The sequence below is a fragment of the Macaca thibetana genome, chromosome 10, assembly GCF_024542745.1.
Source record: "Macaca thibetana thibetana isolate TM-01 chromosome 10, ASM2454274v1, whole genome shotgun sequence".
Taxonomy (NCBI): Eukaryota; Metazoa; Chordata; class Mammalia; order Primates; family Cercopithecidae; genus Macaca; species Macaca thibetana.
Genome location: NC_065587.1, coordinates 22,163,356 through 22,185,717, shown reverse-complemented (window position 1 = coordinate 22,185,717; position 22,362 = coordinate 22,163,356). Strand labels below are relative to the sequence as shown.

Sequence of the window (22,362 nt, the reverse complement as noted above, 5' to 3'; positions counted from 1 at the left end):
GAAATCAAAGCCCAGAGGTCAATGACTTAAATACTTCACCTAAAATAACTCTGTAAAATGCTTGGCAAATAGTAAGCAGTCAATAAATGGCCAGGCCCTGTGCCAAGCTCTTTATTTACAGAGATCATGTCTCATAAGCCTCAGAATCCCCATCTTACAGATGGGGCAACCAAGGCTCAGAAAACAGAAGTCCCTTGCCCTAATGTCCACAGTCAGAAACAAGTATCTTTCCACTGTGTTCATTTTTAATTAGTAAACCCTACTTATTGGCTATGGAACTATTTACATTCATTAAAATGATAAAAGAAACATGAACAAGAAGGTGTTCAATTAAACTGCATAAAGAAAATGTCAAATCAAATTTCTACTAATAGAGCAGATACGGGTTCCAACTTCAATAGCAGGCTCATATATTTACTGAGACTCTGACAAGAGGCTTCAGGGTACTAAAGTTGTTCTGTTACAATTCCAAAAGGATGAATCAAGTAACTCAACTTCCTGGGCTACACCCTCCACAAGCAAAGAGGAGATAGAATTACATATTTATGTAAAATGAACTTCAGCTAAGAAACCCAGATGTTTAATTTTAAGAGCCTGCCTCTTGCTGTAAGCTGCTAAACTCATTACCAAGTCAGGGTATACTCTGATAACAGAATGGTCACAAAGGGTCCAATCTGATTCAAATAATGAAATCAAAACATAAAATTTTGCTCCCAGTTTTTAACAATCTAGTTGGTATTTTCTTCTCCCCTAAATGGGAAACAAATCTTACAATCATAGGGAAAAAGATCTATAACAAAGTGAACACAAAAAGGAAATTCCTCTTGCCATGTGAGAATGGCATTGTCTAGGGGGGAAAAAAATTGATCTTTAAAGAATGTGAAAGTATAATAGCCAGAAACAGCTGGCCACAAGGGAAAATGTGATTAGAGGCTGTGTTTTACATTACTTTTTTGAGTCACATGTGGAAAGACCAATGCATTTGGCCATCTCTCCCACACAGTAAATATGGATTAAAAAAAAGTAGTAAAATAAATGACTGCTATAAAGAAAGGCTATTTCAATGATTTAATTAAAAATTTAAAAATCTATGGCTAATCCACAAACCAAGGATACTCACTGCCATATTACCCAGAACAGCAAAGAATAAGAAATTGTCTAAATGATCAGCCAAAGAAATGGTAAAATTACAATAAAGTTGATGACATGAAAACTCAGTCATCAAAAAGGATGTATTAGGCAAAAGTCTATGCCATAATGCATTTGTAGAAAAGCAAAATACAAAACTGTACATACAAGATGATTTCAACCATCTAAAAACACGATTTCATCTGAACAAAACCTAGAAGGAAAAGGAAAACTGAAAACAGCTGTGGAGTTACAGTGGGGATTATGGCTGAATTTTTTTCTCTAATTTCCTGTCATTTATTGTAAAAACAATCTTGTAACAACTTTGAACTTGGAAGAAGAAGAAGAAAAAAAAAACTTCCCGCTATGCTCATTATTATGTACAATTAAATACTTTTGGAACCGAATTATCTATAAGTAAAAGTTTCTAGATTAATCAAAGATGCCCCCAAATTTTCCATGTTCTTTGATACTCACAAATCCATCCATCTAAGCAGGGGGTTATTCCTGAGTTTGAAAATCATCAAGCTAAGATTATTTTGGGAAGTTATGAAGACATGTTAATAAAAGGTGAGCAGCCTTTTGTTGGTACTTACTGTCTCTCTTGCTGAACCAATAGCAAACTTCCTTTTGCTGATGATCTTTATGGCTACTTTCTTACATGTTTTCCTCTCGAAAGCCAGCTTTACCTCTCCACAGGCACCACTAGAGGGAAAAACAAAGACAGTGATTGTCTGAATGTTTTTAATTATGAGACCTACCACTCCTGGGTCCACTTCGAGTATTAGAATTTACAGACATTCCATATAACAACCTTTCCATTGTCCCTGTTTGCAGAGGACACAGTGAAACTTCACCAATGTAAAATGTCAAGGGCTTAACAGCCAAAAACACCAAGTCAGCTCCAAATTCCATTTCTGAGCTGAGTGATACAAACATGTGTCTTACTGCAGCCCTGGATTGTGAAATTCCCAGAAAGATACTAAGAGAAAAATGAGAGAAAAACTACTTATCCTAGAGGTCAGAAAAACATTAACTAGAAACAGCCCTCCCTGGTCATGAGTGCCCCAAACAAATAACAGTAAACAGAATCTGCAAATGAGTAACTTTAATGGATATATTTCTTTCTTTCTTATTCTCCATCTTAAAAGGAAGTGCATAAGCAGTTCACAGCATGAGTTGCACCCTAAATCAAATCTGATTACCTAAGAAATCAAAAGTATTACACAATTAGCCTACTTGCAGCAACCTCTCACAAAGATTTGCAGTTAATTGGGATACTACTCATGGAAGAGGAATGCTCTCCAAGCCATTACCCAGAACACAGTTAATCCTGAGTAGGATCTGTCCTCCAAAGCTTGGGTCAGCCCAAGAGAATGGCTACTAGGGCATCAATTATCCATTATGAAGTACACTATTATAACTATTGTGGGTTTTGAACGGGCGAGTTGAGGGTTTACCAAGACATCTTTTTTATTGTGTTAAATATACATAACACAAAATGTATCACTGTAATCATTTTAAAGTATACTATTCAGTGGCATTAAGTACACTGCCAATGTTCTACAACCATCAGCATCTAATTCCAGAACTTGCTCATTAGCTCAAATGGAAACCCTGTACCTATAAGCAATTAAGCAGTCATTCCTTACTCTACCCTGTCCCCAGCCCTCAGCCCCCAGCCCCCAGCCCCTGGCAACCACTAATCTGCTTTCTCTATGTATTGATTTGCCTATTCTGAATATTTCATATCGATGAAATCATACAATATATAGCCTTTCGTGTCTGGATTCTTTCACTTAGCGTAATGCCATAACATTTGTGGTACGTCATTCCTTTTTACAGCTGAATAATATTCCATTATATAGAAGTATCATATTTTGTTTATCTATTCACCTTCTGATGGACATTATTTGGTTTGTTTCTACCTTTTCTAAGTAGTTTCTTCAATATGACAACAAAAGCTTAAGCAACAAAAGAAAAAAAATAGATAAACTAGACTTCTTCATTGTGACTAAAGCTGCTATGAACGTTCATGTACAAGTTTTTGTCTGAACACTTGTTTGCTTTTTTTTTTTTTGAGGTATAGGCTCGATCTGTTGCCCAGGCTGGAGTGCAGTGGCACAATCTCAGCTCACTACAACCTCCGTCTCCTGGCTTCAAGCAATTCTTGTGCCTCAGCCTCCTGAGTAGCTGGGATTACAGGTGTGTGCCACCTCGCCCAACTAATTTTTGTATTTTTAGTAGAGACAGGGTTTCACCATGTTGAGCAGGATGGTCTCTAACTCCTGACCTCAAGTGATCCACCCACCACACTCTCCCAAAGTGCTGGGATTACAGGCGTGAGCCACCATGCTCAGCCTGAACACTTGTTTTTTAAATTGGGGAATGTATAAACCTAGAGGGAAAATTTCTGGGTCACATGATAATTCTGTTTACCTTTTTCTGTTATTGTTTGTTGTTGTTATTTATGCCTCATAGAGCTCGGATGTTTACCTTTTTAAGAAATCACCAAACTATTTTCCACAGCGGCTACACCATTTTACATTCCCATTATCAGTGCACAGGGGTTCCAATTTCTCCACATCCTCACCAACAGTTACTATTTTCTGTTTCCTTATTATGGTCCCTAGAAGGTAGCTGTGAAGTAGTATCTCATTGTGGTTTTGATTTGTATTTCCCTAATACTAATGATATTCAGCATCTTTTGATGTGCTTTTTGACCATTGTATGTCTTCTTGAGAGAAATGTCTATTCAAGCCCTTTGCCCATTTTTTTTGTGTTGTTTTTAGAGACAGGATCTCACTCTGTCACCCAGGCTGGAGTGCAGTGCCTTTGCCCATTTTTAAATGGCAGGTTGTTTGTTTTTTTATTGTAGAATTCTAAGATGTCTTTATCTATTGTGGACATAAGCCCTTATCAGATATAGAGCTTGCAAATATTTTATCATTCTGTTGGTTGTGTTTTCACTCTCTTGATAGGTATCTTTTGAGACACAAAAGTTTTTAATTTTGTTTAAGTCTAATTTATCTATTTTTTCTTTTGTTGCTGTGCTTTTGTGTCTTATTTAAGAAACCACTGCCAAATACAAGGTCATGAAGAGTTGTTCCTATGTTTTCTTCCCAGAGTTGTAAAGTTTTACCTCTTATATTTCATTCTTGGTTCCACTTTGAATTAATTCTTATGTATGATATGAGGTAAGGGTCCACACAACTGTTCTTTTTTAAATCAGCTCAAAGCACTTTCCAATTTCCCTTCTCCTGGAAACAGTCACTCTTTGCCCGGGAATTCCTCCCTGAGTTCATGCAGCTCTAGCTGGGGGTCTACTGTGGCACAATCCCTACTCCTAGAAACACACGATAGCTACATAACTAAAACTGAGCTGGAACAGTGAGCCGTGATCATTCATGCCACTGCACTCCAGCCTGAGAAACAAAGCAACACCCTGTCATTCATTCACACATACAGCCAGAGTTGCCCTTGAAATCAAATGCTGACATTGGGAGAGAGAGTTCTCTCTGCTGTAGTTTCTAGACAAAGAAAATATCAATCTGCACTTCCTGGTAGACATTTTTCCTGCCACATAGAACAATTCTATAGGAAGGCAACAAACAGCCGAATCAAGAGATGGAGCTAGAGCCCTAGTGACGCTGTGAGAGCTCTCAGATGCAGTCAACCAGACCATCAGAACTCAAAGACCATGAAGTAAAAGCCTAAAGACCTCCTAGATCTAGCCATGCCTGAAGTAAGGATTTGCCTGTTTCTTTTTTTTTTTTTTCCCCCTTTTTTTGAGACAGAGTCTTGCTCTGTCACTCAGACTGGAGTGCAGTGATGCCATCTCAGCTCACTGCAACCTCCGCCTCCTGGGTTCAAGCGATTCTCCTGCCTAAACCTCCCAAGTAGCTGTAACTACAGGCATATGCCACCACACCCAGTTAATTTTTATATTTTTAGTAGAGACGGCGTTTTACCATGTCAGCCAGGCTGGTCTCAAACTCCTAACCTCAAGTGATCTGCCTGCCTCGGCCTCCCAAAGTACTGGGATTACAGGCATGAGCCACTGCGCCCAGCCTGGCTCTCTATTTCCCAGTTACAAAAGCCAGTAAATTTTTTATCTTACCTGACTCATTTGAGTTGAGTTTCTGTCATTTGCTACAAGTTAGAGAATTCATATTAAATCCTCCCTTAGGAAAACATCGAGTTCCATACATTTCTTCTTTTACTTTTCCCCCTTCTGAGATATGGTCTCACTCTATCGCCTAGACTGGAATACAGTGGCATGATCACGGCTCACTGTAGCCTCCACCTCCTGGGCTCAAGTAATCCTCCCACTTCCACCTTCCAAGTAGCTGGGACTACAGGTGCAGCCCACCATGCTCAGCTAACTTTTTCTATTTTTTTCTAGAGACAGGATTTCACCCCGCTGCCCAGGCTGGTCTCGAACTCCTAAACTGAAGCCTGCCTCAGCTTCCCAAAGTGTTGGGGTTACAGGCATGAGCCACCATACTCAGCCTCATACTTTTTTTTTTTTTTGAGACATTGTCACTCTGTTGTCAAGGGTGGAGTACAGTGACGCGATCTCGGCTCACTACAAACTCCCCCTCCTAGGTTCAAGCTATTCTCCTGCCTCATCCTCCCACGTAGCTGGGATTATAGGCATGCTCCACCACACCCGGCTAATTTTTGTATTTTTAGCGGAGACGGGGTTTCACCCTGTTGGCCAGACTGCTCTTGAACCCCTGACCTCAGGTGATCCACCCGCCTCGGCCTCCCAAAGTGCTGGGATTACCTCACGCCTGTAATCCCAGCACTTTGGGAGGCCGAGGCGGGTGGATCACCTGAGGTCAGGGGTTCAAGAGCAGCCTGGCCAAGAGGGTGAAACCCCATCTCCGCTAAAAATACAAAAATTAGCCGGGTGTGGTGGTGGGCACTTGTAATCCCAGCTACTCGGGAGGCTGTGGCAGAGAATTGCTTGAACCCATGAGGCAGAAGTTGCAGTCAGCCGAGATCTCGCCACTGTACTCCAGCCCGGGCGACAGAGCGAGACTTAGTCTCAGTAAAAAAAAAAAGAAAAGAAAAGAAAAGAAAAGGTTTGACAGTGAGATTTCAAGCAACCAGTGCAAATATGGAAACACAATCAGTTACTGAATTCAGTATCAGTAAACTAAAATTTCGCCCATATAATAAAGAGGATACTGTGCTTGACTATGTTGCAGGAATATGGAGGATTATTTCCTTTTATGTACTTTCTACTTCTGTGTTTCCAAAAATATCAGTAGAAAGACCTTTGTGAGAAGGGAAGGGGGTTGAAGAGCATTTTGTAATGTGGTAACAGTATCCTGATACTTTCCTAAAGAAATGGTTCTCAAAGTATGACTGGATCTCCCCAAGAGGACCCCAAGGCCTTGCAGGGCATCCACAAAGCCACAACTATGTTCAGAATAATACTAAGACATTATTTGTGTTTTCCATTCTCATTAGCTCATACATATGGAGTTTTCCAGAGGCTACGTGGCATGTGACAACATAACAGACTGAATGAGGAAGCAAATATCAGAATCTAGCCATCTTCTAACTAAGCCAGATGTCAAAAAAATTTGGAAAAATGTCGAATAGTTCCTCTCTTCTCACTAATCATTTTAATAATTATTTTTCATAAAAAAATATTACTCAGGCCAGGCGCAGTGGCTCACGCCTGTAATCCCAGCACTTTGGGGGGCTGACGCAGGCAGATCATGAGATCAGGAGATCGAGACCATCCTGGCTAACACAGTAAAACCCCATCTCTACTAAAAATACAAAAAATTAGCTGGGCGTGGTGGCACAGGCCTGTAGTCCCAGCTACTTGGGTGGCTGAGGCAGAAGAATCGCTTGAACCTAGAAGGCGGAGGTTGCAGTGAGCCAAGATTGAGCCACCGGACTCCAGCCTGGGTGACAGAGCGAGACTCCATCTCAAGAAGAAAAAAATAAATGTTACCCATCTTAACATGTAGTAAGTTTACTTAATGAATTAATATAAAAATGTCTTGGCCAAACACAGTGGTTCATACCTATAATCCCAACACTTTGAGAGGCTGAGGCAGGAACATAACTTGAGCGCAGGAGTTCGAGACAAGCCTAGGCAACATAACAAGACTCATCTCTACAATAAAAAAAATAAAAATTAGGCCCAGGCGTGTTGGCTCACGCCTGTGATCCCAGCACTCTGGGAGGCCGAGGTAGGCAGATCATCTGAGGTCAGGAGTTCAAGACCAGCCAGGCCAATATGGTGAAACCCCGTCTCTACTAAAAATACAAAAAAATTAGCCAGGTGTGGTGGTGGGCACCTGCAATCCCAGCTACCTGGGAGGCTGAGGCAGGAGAATCACTTGAAGCCAGGAGGCGGAGGTTGCAGTGAGCTGAGACCACACCATTGCACCCCAACCTGGGCAACAAGAACAAAACTCCATCTCAAAAAAAAAAAGTAAAAATTAGCTGGATGTGGTGGCACATCCCTGTAGTCCCAACTACTCGGGAGGCTGAGGTGGGAGGATTGCTTGAACCTGAGAAATCAAGGCTGCCATAAGCTGTGGTAACACTACTGCACTCCAGGAGGCCAAGGTAGGCAGATCATAAGTCAGGAGTTTGAGACAAGCCTGGCCAATATGGTGAAACCCTGTCTCAGGCCCCTACAGTGAGCTCTGATCATGCCACTACACTCCAACCTGGGTAACAGAGCAACACCCTGTCTCACAAGGAAATAAAATAAAAATAAATTTAAAATAATTATCACCAATAAAATTCATGAGGCAAAAGAGTTAATTTCAATTAATAATTATCAAACACATCAAAAATATACCTATTATGATGTATGAAAAATGCTCGGCCGGGCGCGGTGGCTCAAGCCTGTAATCCCAGCACTTTGGGAGGCCGAGATGGGTGGATCACGAGGTTAGGAGATCGAGACCATCCTGGCTAACACGGTGAAACCCCGTCTCTACTAAGAAATACAAAAAAAAAATAGCCGGGCGAGGTGGCAGCGCCTGTAGTCCCAGCTACTCGGGAGGCTGAGGCCGGAGAATGGCGTGAACCCGGGAGGCGGAGCTTGCAGTGAGCTGAGATCCGGCCACTGCACTCCAGCCTGGGCTACAGAGCAAGACTCCGTCTCAAAAAAAAAAAAAAAAAGAAAAAAGAAAAAAGAAAAATGCTCAACATCTCTAGCCATCAAGGAAATGCAAATTAAAACCACAATGACATATTACCTGAAGCCTGTTAGAATGACAATTATCAAAAAGATGAATAATAACAAGTATTGGAGAGGATGTGAAGAAAAGAGAACCTTGGTATGCTGTTGGTGGGAATGTAAAAGTAGTACAGTCATTTCAGAAACTAGTATAAAGGTTCCTCAAAAAGCTAAAATTATAATTACCATATGATCTAGCAATCCCACTTCTGGATATATATAAAAAAAAAAATTAAATCAGTATGTTGAAGAGATATCTGCACTCCTATGTTCAATTCAGCAATATTCACAATAGCCAAGATAGGGAAGCGACCTAAGTGTCCATCAATGAATGAATGGACAAAGTAAATGTTGTGTATATATACACAGTGAAATACTATACACACGGCCGGGCGCAGTGGCTCATGCCTGTAATCCTAGCACTTTGGGAAGCCAAGGTGGGTGGGTTGCTTGAGCTCAGGAGTTCAAGACCAGCCTGGGCAACATGGCAAGACCCCAACTCTACACAAAATACAAAAATTAGCCAGGCATGGTGGTGCGAGCCTATAGTCCCGGCTACTTGGGAGGCTAAGGTGGGAGGATCAGTTGAGCCTGGGAAGTGGAGGTTGCAGTGAGCCAAGATTGTACCACTGCACTCCAGCCTGGGCAACAGAGCAAGACTCTGTCTCTCTCTGTCTCTCTGTCTCTCTCTCCTTCTCTCTCTCACACACACACACACACACACACACACAGAGGAAATAAAAAAAGAAATACTTGGCTAGGCATGGTGGCTCGTGCCACTAATCTCAGCACTTTGGGAGACTAAGGCAGGAGAATGACTTGAGCCCAGGAGTTCAAGACCAGAGCTGGCAACACAGCGCAACTCCAACTCTAAAAAAAAAAACAACACGCATTAGCTGTGCATGGTACTGCATGCCTGATTCCCTTGATCTGGGAGATCAAGGCCACAGTGAGCTCTGATCGTGCCACTACACTCTAGCCTGGGTAACAGAGCAACACTCTGTCTCACAAAGAAATAAAATAAAAATAAATTAAAATGACTGTGTGAAATAACTCACAAAAATATAAATAAAAAATAATACACAAATAGATACCATATAAATGTTATCAATACATAATAAGTGTTATAAAATCAGAAATTAGAAACTACCAATCACAAATGTATAGGGAAAAAATTAAGCGCAGTTATATAAGAAAATAATTTACCTTCCAAGAGTTTTTGACATGATGTATTCATCTCTTAATGCCTTAGGATAAACTGACTGATCATCTACAGTCAGATCAAAAAAGACAAAAACTAAGGAAAAAAAGAGTAGAAATGGGTTTCATTAATTTATTTACAAGAGGAGATAACTGATTCTAAAATGTATTAGTCATATGGAATATTAAAATTGTTTTTAATTACATTTAACATGTAACATTAAGGAAATTAGTTCAGTAGGCTAATACATATTATAAAGCCCTTGAGAAATAAATGATAGTCAAATTTTATGCTTCAATGGAACTATAAGCATCACTCTAAAACTAGTGCAAAAAATCCATAACACAACATTATTTACATTCCTTGACCTCAGAATATTTAATCAATTACACCAATATAAAATGCCCATGCAGATTTACAACAGGTCCAGAATCAAAAAGCAATCAATCAGGCCGGGCACGGTGGCTCAAGCCTGTAATCCCAGCACTTTGGGAGGCCGAGACGGGCGGATCACGAGGTCAGGAGATTGAGACCATCCTGGCTAACACGGTGAAACCCCGTCTCTACTAAAAAATACAAAAAACTAGCCAGGCGAGGTGGCGGGCGCCTGTAGTCCCAGCTACTCGGGAGGCTGAGGCAGGAGAATGGCGGGAAGCCGGGAGGCGGAGATTGCAGTGAGCTGAGATCTGGCCACTGCACTCCAGCCTGGGCGACAGAGCAAGACTCCATCTCAAAAAAAAAAAAAAAAAAAAAAAATCAATCAGTCTGAGTCTAGAAAAAATGATCTAGGCAAGTAAATATCCCAATGAAAATCAGGCCATAAGTATCACCATACTGGCCGTATTTTTGAAAATCAGTTGAGAGAGTAGATTTTTTTTTTTTTTTTTTTTTTTTTTTTTTTTTTTGAGACGGAGTCTGGCTCTGTCGCCCCGGCTGGAGTGCAGTGGCCGGATCTCCGCTCACTGCAAGCTCCGCCCCCCGGGTTTACGCCATTCTCCTGCCTCAGCCTCCCGAGTAGCTGGGACTACAGGCGCCCACCGCCTCGCCCGGCTAGTTTTTTGTATATTTTTTTAGTAGAGACGGGGTTTCACCGTGTTCGCCAGGATGGTCTCGATCTCCTGACCTAGTGATCCGCCCGTCTCGGCCTCCCAAAGTGCTGGGATTACAGGCTTGAGCCACCGCGCCCGGCCGAGAGAGTAGATTTTAAGTATTTTCTCTATTTAAAAAAAAAAAAAAAAAAAAAAAGATGGCGGAGCATGGTGGCTCACACCTGTAATCCCAGCACTTTGGGAGGCCGAGGCAGGCAGATCACAAGGTCAGGAGCTCAAGATCATCCTGGCTAACATGGTGAAACCCCATCCCTACTAAAAATACAAAAAAAAAAAAAAAATTAGCTGGGCGTGGTGGCAGGCGCCTGTAGTCCCAGCTACTCGGGAGGCTGAGGCAGGAGAATGGTATGAACCCAGGAGGCAGAGCTTGCGGTGAGCCGAGGTCGCACCACTGCACTCCAGCCTGGGCGACAGAGAGAGACTCCGTCTCAAAAAAAAAAAAAAAAAAAAGAAAGATAAGTAAGTGAGGTAATGCATGTTAGTTAGCTCAAATTAGCCATTCTACAATATATACATATTTCAAAACATGTTGCACATGATAAATATCTATGTATTTTTGAGACACCTTCTCACTCTGTTGCCCGGGCTACAGTGCAGTGGTGCAATCATGACTCACTGTAGCCTCGACCTCCCAGGCTCAAGCAATCCTCCCACCTCAGACTCCCAAGTAGTTGGGACTATAGGAACATACCAGCATGCCCAGCTAATTTTTTTATGTTTGGTAGAGATGGGGTCTCACTATGTTGCCCAAGCTGGTCTTGAATTCCTGGGCTCAAGCAACCTTCCTGTGTTGGCCTCCCAAAGTGCTGAGATTACAGGCATGAGCTACCATGCCAACCTGTAATTTTTATCTATTAAATAAATGTTTAAAGGTTTATTTAATTTTTTAAAAAGAGGAAGAAAAGTGCCCTTTGAGCAGACCAATGAGAAAAAGGTGGTACACAGGTTGTCAAGTAGAGGACAGTCCAAATTTCAGCACCCAGTTGCACCTCCCCTACACACTCATAAACAGCAAAACCCAAAGCAGCTGCCCTGACTATAACTATCACAGAGAAAACAAAATAGTCGGAAACAGGGAAAACTAAGTTAATCATAAAATGTACTTCAGGACGCCCAATATAGACATAGTTCCAAGATACCAGACTGAAGACTGACTGCATGAAAATCCCTTAGGCATGATTTTATTTCATTTGGTTAGACGGGGTCTCACCATGTTGCCCGGGCTGGAGGGCAGTGGCTATTCACAGGCACCATCATAGCTCACTGTAGCCTTAAAATCCTGGGCTCAAGGGATCCTCTAGCCTCACCTTTCTGAGTAGCAGGGACTACAGGCTCATGCCACAGCCCCTAGAGGCATGATTTTTTAAATCCCTACCAGAATCTAGAGAAGAGTACTTGTAGGAACCCTTATTTTCAAAATGTCTTGCACACACATAGACACCCTCCAAGTCATTCGACTCTCAGATAAGTTTGGGAAGCTCTATGGTTTCTTTAACTAAAGAAAAATAGTATTTCTCTTGTCTGATCACCTTGAGCTACTTTTAACTCTATGGTTGTTTTTGTCAGATACCCTTCTAGATATTACCCTGAAAAACAATTGTTCATTTCAGATTTTATTTCCATAGTTTTAGAAATGGATGCTTTGCCGGGCGCGGTGACTCACGCCTGTAATCTCAGCACTTTGGGAGGCCGAGGTGGGCGGATCACGAGGTCAGGAGATTGAGACTATCCTGGCTAACACGGTGAAACCCCATCTCTACTAAAAATACAAAAAATTAGCCAGGCGTGGTGGCGGGCGCCTGTAGTCCCAGCTACTCGGGAGGCTGAGGCAGGAGAATGGCGTGAATCCAGGAGGCAGAGCTTGCAGTGATCCGAGACCATGCCACTGCACTCCAGCCTGGGCGACAGAGCGAGACTCCGTCTCAAATAAAAAAAAGAACTGGATGCTTATATGATGATGCTAATAAACATCTCCACTTACACAGGATAACCATGTAGTATTTACAAAGGTAGATGCTCTAAAGTGAGCCTCTTACAGAAGCACCCATATCCTAACGCCTGGTATATAAAAGGAACTCAATAAATGTATACAGAAATAAAGGAATGGGGCTAGACGTGGTGGCTCACACCTGTAATCTCAGCACTTTGGAAGGCCAAGGCAGGCAGATTGCTTGAGCTCAGGAGTCTAAGACCAGTCTGGCCAACATAGTGAAACTCCATCTGTACCAAAAATACAAAAAATTAGCCAGGCGTGATGGCATGTGTCTGTGGTCACAGCTACTCAGGAGGCTGAGGTGGGAGGATCACTTGAGCCTGGGAGGCAGAGGTTGCAGTGCCACTGAACTCCAGCCTGAGTGACAGAGTGAGACCATGTCTCAAAAAAGAAAGAAAGAAAAAAATGAATGGAAAAAATGAAGAAAGGAAAGAATGAGGTGAAGAGGAAGGAAAAATGAATTAATGGCCTGAAACAACAATTCATAGATATCTAAGACTGATGTGGTATAAACTGAATCAATCAATGAACTATAACTTATTTTAATCACCATGATAATTCAATTAACAGTATATGGGCCAAGTGGGGCCTCACGCCTGTAATCCCAGCAATTTGGGAGGCTGACGCAGGCAGATCACGAGGTCAGGAGTTCGAGACCAGCCTGGCCAACATAATGAAACCCCATCTCTACTAAAAATACAAAAAAATTAGCTGGGCGTGGTGGCGGGTGCCTGTAATCCCAGCTACTTGGGAGGCTGAGGCAAGGAGAATCGCTTGAAACTGGGAGGCGGAGGCTGCGGTGAACCGAGATTGCGCCACTGCACTCCAGCCCAGGTGACAGTGCAAGACCCCGTATTAAAAATAAAAAATAAAAAAAATAAATAAATTTAAAAAAAAACACAGTATATGGCATTACATAAAACCAATTAAACCTTAAAACCTTAAAAATCTGTCTGGATGGAACTTTTTCAAAATTTAACAATGCAACTAGGACGGCAAAGTTGAATCTTGAATGCTAACTTACTCATCTTTTTTTCTGAGACAGAGTTTCACTCCTGTTGCCCAGGCTGGAGTGCAATGGCGCGATCTCGGCTCACCGCAACCTCCGCCTCCTGGGTTCAAGCGATTCTCCTTCCTCAGCCTCCTGAGTAGCTGGGATTACAGGCATATGCCACCATGCCCGGCTTATTTTGTACTTTTAGTAGAGACAGGGTTTCTCCATGTGGGTCAGGCTGGTCTCGAACTCCTGACCTCAGGTGATCCATCCGCCTCGGCCTCCCAAAGTGCTGGGATTACAGGTGTGAGCCACTGCGCCTGGCAACTTACTCATCTTTACTCACTTAAACCATACTCTGTAAGGACAGGACAAATTTTCCTCCTATGAGGGAGTGGAAAAAAAAAAAAATCCAGTAACCATAAGATAATAATATTACCTTTATTTCTGCTTAGTGAAAGTGCAATTTCAGAATTGTTATTCAAAGGACGGCGTTTTCCTTTCCCTACAAGCTCTGTATTTACAAAGGTTCCATTGCCACTGTGATCTTCTATGTATGCAATGTAAGAGTTTTTAGGACCCACTTCCTAAAACAGAGAACATTTTATTTCAAACTTTGAACAGCAGAGATTTATAGTGGGAAAATACCTAAAAACAATGACTAGATTACCAGCTCTCCTAGATACGTGGGTATTTGTTACCTACCCTGAAAATCCGAAAGTGTTTCTTGCTATATGTCCGGTATTTATCTGTTCTTTTCAGCAGTGGTTCATCAAAGCAATATTCACAGCTTTTGTCCCTCCCAAACCAGTAGTTGTCATTCACACATTCTGTAATACAAAAGCAAGCAGCAGACAGCTGTTGAATTTCATATATCAAACGTTTAAAAATTGGTCATAAATGCTAATTGTAGGAAAATAGCCTAAGAAGGCAATCAGAATTATCAGTCTGCTTATCAAGATTTTATAAGATTAAAAATCAGGAGAGAAAAAACAACATTTACAACGAGTTTAACAAATGGCAGTTTATCTATAATCACATGGCCAGGCGCAGTGGCTCACACCTGTAATCTCAGCCCTTTGGGAGGCTAAGGCAGGAGGATCACTTGACCCCAGGAGCTCATGACCAGCCTGGGCAACATAGCGGGCACCCATCTCTACCAAGAATTTAAAAATTAGTCTGGGCAACACGGTGAAACCCTATCTTTACAAAAAATAAAAAATCAGTAGGGTATGGTGGTCTCAGCTACTCAGGAGGCTGAGGCGGGAGGATCGCTTGAGCCCAGGAGGTCGAGGCTGCAGTGAGCTGAGATTGCGCCACTGCACACTAGCCTGGGCGAGAGTGAGACGTTGTTTCAAAAAAAAAACTTGGCCGGGTGTGGTGGCTCACGCCTGTAATCCCAGCACTTCAGGAGGCCATGACGAGTGGATCATGAGGTCAGGAGTTGAAGACCGGCCTGGCTAAGATGGTGAAACCCTGTTTCTACTAAACCCTGTTTCCACTAAAAATACCCAAAGTAGCTGGGCATGGTGGTAGGTGCCAGCTACTCAGGAAGCTGAGGCAGAGAACTGCTTGAACCCGGGAGGTAGAGGTTGCAGTGAGCTGAGATTGCGCCACTGCACTCCAGCCTGGACAACAAAGCGAGACTCCGTCTCAAAAAAAAAAAAAAAAAAAAAAAAAATCACCCAGATGTGGTGGTGCATGCCTGTAGTCCAGCTACTCAGGAGGCTGAAGCAGGAGGATCACTTGAGCAAGAGATGCTACAAAGGGCTGTGATCCTGCCACTGCACTCCAGCCTGGGTAACAGAGTAAGACCCTGTCTCAAAAACATAAATAAACAAATATTTAATATATATTATATATTTATTTTATATTTATTATATATTATATATAATTTGTATTTATTATACATACAATATATGTCACATTAAATAGAATTATATATTTATACATAATACAACTTATATATTACATAATATGTTAATTATATATACATATAATATATAATACATAATAAATAATATATAATATTATAATCTATTAATATATGTACTTATACACACACACACATACACATACACATACATATATATATAAAACTGTGAAATAACAAATAGTCATTAAAAGTTCTCGAGTAATTTTTAATGACTTGGAAAATTACTTGCAATACAGTAACTTCCTGCTTATTACCTTCCTGAGGTTTTCCACAACACTTAGCATAAAATCTGCACTCTTCCTTACGGCCTAATAGATGCTCAAGGTCTGGCCCCTGCCACCATTCCAGCCCCACCTCATACCCCTCTCCCCTTGCTCATGACACCCAGCACCACTGGCCTCCTTTCACTGCCCCCAAGAATGCTGGGTTCAATCTGCCTTGCGGTCTTAGCACTTCTTCCCCAACTACACAAATGGCTCATTCCACCTTGCCTTTTGTATAGATACTATTTACACAATACTATCTGCCTTTTGGACTCCACTATCATCTCCCACTCAGCTTTTTCTTTTTTTTTTTTGGAGATGGAATCCTGCTCCGTCACCCAGGCTAGAGTGCAGTGGCGCGATCTCAGCTCACTGCAACCTCCACCTCCCAGGTTCAAGCGATTCTCCTGCCCTCAGCCTCCCGAGTAGCTGGGACTACAGATGCATGCCACCACGCGCAGCTAATTTTTTGTAATTTTAGTAGAGAAGGGGTTTCACCGTGTTAGCCAGGATGGTCTCGATCTCCTGACCTTGTGATCCGCCTACCTTGGCCTCCCAAAGTGCTGGGATAACAGGCGTGCACCACCGCGCCCAGCCTCCCACTCAGCTTGTTATATAAACATTACTCACCTGTTATCATAATGTTATCCCGTTTTATTTCTTTTTGAGTATGGGCCATGACTAGAAATTACCTTGCTTACTTGTATATTTTCTCCCCACCTCCCTGCATTAGAACATAACCTCCAGGAGGGCAGCTGGAGACCTCTTGTTTAACAGTACAACTCCAGCACTTAGGATATTGTACATGGCAGGCAATTAAATGTTCACTGCAAGACAGACTAGGGAAAATATTAGCAACTCCTATCAGGAAAAGGAATAACTTCCTTAATAAATGTTAGGTTCCTATAAATCAACGAAAAAGATAAACAGTCCAGTAGAAAAATGGGTAAAGGATATGAAAAGATAATTTACAAAAAACAGAAATACAGCTGGCTCAAACATATGAAAGGTGGCCAAGCTAACCCAATATAAGAAAATTTAGAAATCAAAAACACATTAAGATTTCATGTTTTACCTATTAGATTGGCAAAAATTCAAAAGTTTCATATCACCCTGTGCTGGCAGGAGGTATGAAAAAGTGGGTACTCCCATACATTGCCAGTGGGAATATAATTTATACTCACGTTGTCTATAATTGTCTAGGGAGGACAATTTAGCAAGATCTATCAAAATTACATATGGGCTGGGCGCAATGGCTCAGGCCTGTAATCCCAATACTTTGGGAGGCCAAGGAAGGAGGTTCACTTGAGCCTGAAAGTCAAGGCTGCAGTGAACTGTGACTGCACCACTCACTCCAGGGTGACAGAGTGAGACCCTGTCTCTAGAAAGAAAGAAAAAGAAAATTAACAAATCCAAATTTAGTTACTTAAAAAGATCAGCAAGTTGGTAAACCTCAGACAGACTAAACAAGAAAAAAAGAGACAAGACTCAAATTGCTAAAATCAGAATAAGAAAGGTAATTACTACTGATCTGACAGAAATAAAAATTATTTAAAAAGAATAACTGAACAATTGTGTGACAATATTAGATGACATAGGTGAAATGGACAAACTCCTAGAAAGATACAAACTACCAAAACTAGCACAAGAAGAAATAGAAAATCTGAATATACCCATAAGAAGTGAAAAGATTGAATGATAATCCTAGCACTTTGGGAGGTCAAGGCAGGTGGACTGGCTGACTTCAGGAGATCAAGACCAGCCTAGGCAACATGGCAAAACCCCAGCTCTACTACAAATGAAAAAAAAAAAAAAAAATTAAGCCAGGCATGGTGGCGCACACCTGTAGTCCCAGCTACTCTGGAGGCTGAGGCACAAGAATCATTTGAACCTGGGAGGCACAGGCTACAGTGAGCCAAGATCGTGCCACTGCACTCCAGCCTGGGTGACAGAGACTCTGTCTCCAAAAAACAAAACAAAACAAAAGACTGAATGAGTAATCAAAATATCCCCTACAAAGAAAATGCAGTCCCAGATAGCCTCACTTTAGCTTGAGCAACATAGGGAGACCCCATCTCTATCAAAATAAAAAAATTAGCCACGCATGATGGCACATGCCTGTGGTCCCAGCTACTCGGGAGGCTGAGGTAGGAGTTGGGTCTGGGAGGTCAAGGCTGCAGTGAAACGTGATTGTGAGTAACACTCCAGCCTGAGTAACACAGTGAGACCCTGCCTCAGAAAAAAAAAAAAAGAAAAAAGAAACACATGGCTGGCTTCATTTTAAATTCTATCAAATATGTAAAGAACTAATACCAATTATTCTCAAACTTTTCGAAGAAATACAGAAGGGAACACTGTCAACTCATCTATGAAGCCAGCAATATCCTCACACCAAAACCAGACAGAGACATGACAGTAAAACCACAAACCAATATCGCTTACAAATATAGATACAAAAATCCTCAACAAAACAGTAGCAAACTAAATTCAGCAACACATAAAAAATATTACAAATGACCAAATAAGAATTAACCCAGGAAAGCTTGGTTGGTTTAACATCTGAAAACCAATCAATATAATACACAATAACAATAGAATACAGGAAAATAGACACAGAAAAAAATTTTGGCAAAATTCAACCCCCTTTTATAATAAAAAATACTCAGAAAACTAGGAATAGGAGGAAATTCCTTCACCTAAGAAAGAGCTTTTATTTTATTTATTTATTATTATTATTATTATTATTTTTAATTTGGAGGCAAAGTCTTGCTCTATGGCATGCAATCATAGCTCACTGCAGTCTCCAACTCCTGGCCTCAAGAACTTCTCCTGCCATAGGTTCCCAAAGCACTGAGATTATAGGGAGAAAGGATCAGAGCACCCAGCCAGAAAGAACTTCTTTTTTTCTTTTTTTTTGAGACAGAGTCTCACTCTGTGGCTCAGGTTGGAGTGCAGTGGTGTGATCTCGGCTCACTGCAAGCTCCGCTTCCCGGGTTCACCCCATTCTCCCACCTCAGCCTCACAAGTAGCTGGGACTACAGGCTCCTGCCACCACGCCCGGCTAGTTTTGTTTTTGTATTTTTAGTAGAGATGGGGTTTCACCGTGTTAGCCAGGATGGTCTTGATCTCCTGACCTCATGATCCGCCCACCTCGGCCTCCCAAAGTGCTTGGATTACAGGCGCGAGCCACAGCCCCCGGCCCAGAAAGAACTTTTATGAAACATCCACAGCTTAGTCTTCAGATATCAAAGAGGAGAGAGAAGAGAGGAGGAGAAGAGAGGAAAGAGGAAAGAAAAGGAAAGAAACGAGGAAAGGAAAGGGGAAAGAGAAAAGGAACGGAACGGAATGGAACGAAACAGAACAGAACGGAAAGGAAAGGAAAGGGAAAGGAAAGAAAGAAAGGAAAGGAAAGAAAGAAAGGAAAGGAAAGAGGAAAGAAAAGAGGAAAGGAAAGGGGAAAGGGGAAAGGGGAAAGGAAAGGAAAGGAAAGGAAAAAAGAAAGGGGAAAGGGGAAAGGAAAAGGGAAAGACCCACAGCTAACATCATACTTAGTGACAAAAGACTGAAAACTGGCCGGGAATGGTGTCTCACACCTCTTATCCCAGCACTTTGGGAGGCTGAGGCAGGAGGATCAGTTGACACCAGGAGTTCGAGATCAGATTGGGTAACATGGCGAGACTCTGTCTCTACAAAAAATGAAAATAAAAAAGTAGGCCAGCCACAGTGGCTCACGCCTGTAATCCCAGCACTTTGGGAGGCTGAAGCAGGTGGATCACCTGAGGGCAGGAGTTCGAGACCAGCCTGGCCAACATGGTGAAACCCCATCTCTGCTCAGAATACAAAAATTAGCCAGGCATGGTGGCATAAGCATGTAATCCCACCTACTTGGGAGGCTGAGGCAGGAGAATCGCTTGAAACTGGGAGGAGGAGGTTGCAGTGAGCCGAGATCACACCATGGCACTGCAGCCTGGTGACAGAGCGAGGCTCTGTCTCAACAGATAAATAAATAAATAAAACTCAAAATGAATAAAGGACCTTAATTAAACATAAGAGCTAAAACTAGGCCAGGTACTGTGGCTCATGCCTGTAATCCCAACACTTTGGGAAGCTGAGATGGATGGATCGCTTAAGCTCAGGAGTTTGAGACCAGACTGTGCAACATGATGAAACCCCATCTCCACCAAGAATACAAAAAGTTAGCTGGGAGTGGTGGTGCACATCTGTGGTCCCAGCTATCCAGGAGGCTGAAGTGGGAGAACTGCTTGAGCCTGGGAGGCAGAGGCTGAAGTGAGCCGAGATTGCGCCACTGCACTCCAGCCTAGAATACAGCGAGACCCTGTCTCAAAAAAAATAAATAAACAAACAAACAAAAAGGAATTAAAACTATAAAATTTTAGAAGAAAACATAGGTATAAATAATTAACAAATAATAATAATAAATAGCCTTGGCCAGACGTGGTGGCTCGCGCCTGTAATCCTACCACTTTGGGAGGCCAAGACGAGCAGATCACCTGAGGTCAGGAGTTTGAAACCAGCCTAGCCAACATGGTGAAACCCCGTCCCTACTAAAAATTACAGAACTTAGCCGGGCATGGTGGTGGGCACCTGTAATGTCATCTACTCAGGGGGCTGAGGCAGGAGAATCGCTTGAACCCAGGAGGCAGAGGTTGCAGTGAGCCAAGATCGCACCACTATACTCCAGCCTGGGTGACAGAGTGAGACTCCATCTCAAATAATAATAATAATAATAATAATAATAAAAAAATAATAATAATAAACAGCCTCTATGTATTCAGCATCTACTTTATGCTGGTCATCCAATCAGGCTCTTTGTTTACTCGTCTTTTTTTGTTTTTCCTTTTTGTGGAGAATGGGGTCTCACTATATTGCCCAGCAGGTCTCAAACTCCTGGGTTCAAGCTATCCTCCCACTTCTGCCTCCCTAAGAGCTGGGATTACAGTTGTGAGCCACTGCGCCCAGCCTATTTGTTTTCTCACTTTTAAAGGTGATGTATCCCATTTAGCCCTTTCTCACCATTTCTGTTTCCCACTCATCTAAACCTATAGGCCTATCTGAAAAATATATTGTATTTTATTTATTTCTTTATTTTTTGGAGACAGAATCTCGCTCTGTCACCCAGGCTGGAGTGCAGTGGCACAATCTCAGCTCACTACAACCTCCACCTCCCAAGTTCAAGCAATTCTCCTGTCTCAGACTCCTGAGTAGGTGGGATTACAGGTGCCTGCCACCATGCCCGGCTAATTGTTTTTTTCTTTCTTTTTTTTGAGACAGAGTTTCGCTCTTGCTGCCCAGGCTGGAGTGCAGTGGTGCGATCTCAGCTCACCACAACCTCTGCCTCCCGGGTTCAAGCAATTCTCCTACCTCAGCCCCCTGAGTAGCTGGGATTACAGGAGCCCGCCACCATGCCCGGCTAATTTTGTATTTTTAGTAGAGACGGGGTTTCTCCATGTTAGTTAGGCTGGTCTCAAACTCCCCATCGCAGGTGATCCGCCCGTCTCGGCCTCCCAAAGTGCTGGGATTGTAGGCGTGAGCCAACACGCCTGGCCTAATTTTTGTATTTTTAATAGAGACAGGGTTTCCCCATGTTGGCCAGGCTAGTCTTGAACTCCTGACCCCAAGTGATCCCGCCCACCTTGGTCTCTCAACGTGCTGGGATTACAGTCATGAGCCACCATGCCTGGCCTGAAAAAATATATTTTAAATGGGTAAAAAATAGCTTCGAGTGTCTACTTATAAATTTAAAGTTGTATATGTAGAATGCAGGTGTATTGTTTCTCCATTTTTTACAGTTTTTTCAAGACATCAAAGTTAGACATGAAATAAAACAAGGATGGTGAGTGACAAAACACAAAATGATATACCAGTCCTTCATTTCTTTATATTAATATATTCTACCCTATTAATGCCAAGTTCAAATGTGTTTAGTAAAGAGGTCATTGTAATGTAAGAGAAAAGAAAAAAAAAACACTATTTTTTTTTACTGGAGTGCAGTGGCACAATCCTGGCTCATTGCAACCTCTGCCTCCCAGGTTCAAGCAATTCTCATGTCTTATCCTCCTGAGTAGCTGGGATTGCAGGCATGCACCACCACACCTGGCTAATTTTTGTATTTTCAGTAGAGACAGGGTTTTGCCATGTTGCCCAAGCTGGTTTTGAACTCCTGGCCTCAAGTGATCCTCCTGCCTTGGCCTCCCAAAGTAGTGGGATTACAGGAATAAGCCACCACGCCTGGCAATTTTAAAATACACACATGTGTATTTTAAACATATGCATAGCGAAACTTACTATTGGAACCAGGAGGTGTCAGAAAGGGTCAACATATTTAAATCACAAGGTTGACTATTTTGAGACAAAAACAAATAACAAGTAGTCAACAAATAGCCATCTCTATTCTGAACAGCTCTGATTCTCTGAAGCTGTGGCAAACCACAGCAGAGGTTAACTGGTGAAGCTTTTGTGATTAGGGGATAATGTTTGCAAGTTTGCATGAATCTG

At 42.1% G+C, this 22,362-nt stretch overlaps 2 protein-coding genes across 5 annotated transcripts in view; one reads left to right on the top strand and one right to left on the bottom strand.

Annotated features, from left to right (window-relative positions):
- HSCB (HscB mitochondrial iron-sulfur cluster cochaperone) overlaps positions 1 to 22,362 on the top strand; it is a 67,353-nt gene that overhangs the window by 20,289 nt on the left and 24,702 nt on the right. The gene's annotated exons all lie outside the window — the stretch shown is intronic.
- Positions 1 to 22,362, bottom strand: part of CHEK2 (checkpoint kinase 2) — a 54,313-nt gene that overhangs the window by 23,671 nt on the left and 8,280 nt on the right. For all 4 annotated transcript variants that reach the window (XR_007729266.1, XM_050806814.1, XM_050806816.1 and 1 more), the window contains exons 3-6: positions 14,353 to 14,477; positions 14,087 to 14,234; positions 9,557 to 9,647; positions 1,725 to 1,833 (exon numbers count right to left, since the gene is read on the bottom strand). Coding sequence is in view for 3 of the 4 variants with exons in the window: in XM_050806814.1 (XP_050662771.1) it covers positions 1,725 to 1,833; positions 9,557 to 9,647; positions 14,087 to 14,234; positions 14,353 to 14,477 (473 nt within the window). In the remaining variant the exon portion in view is untranslated. The remainder of the gene's footprint in view (positions 1 to 1,724; positions 1,834 to 9,556; positions 9,648 to 14,086; positions 14,235 to 14,352; positions 14,478 to 22,362) is intronic.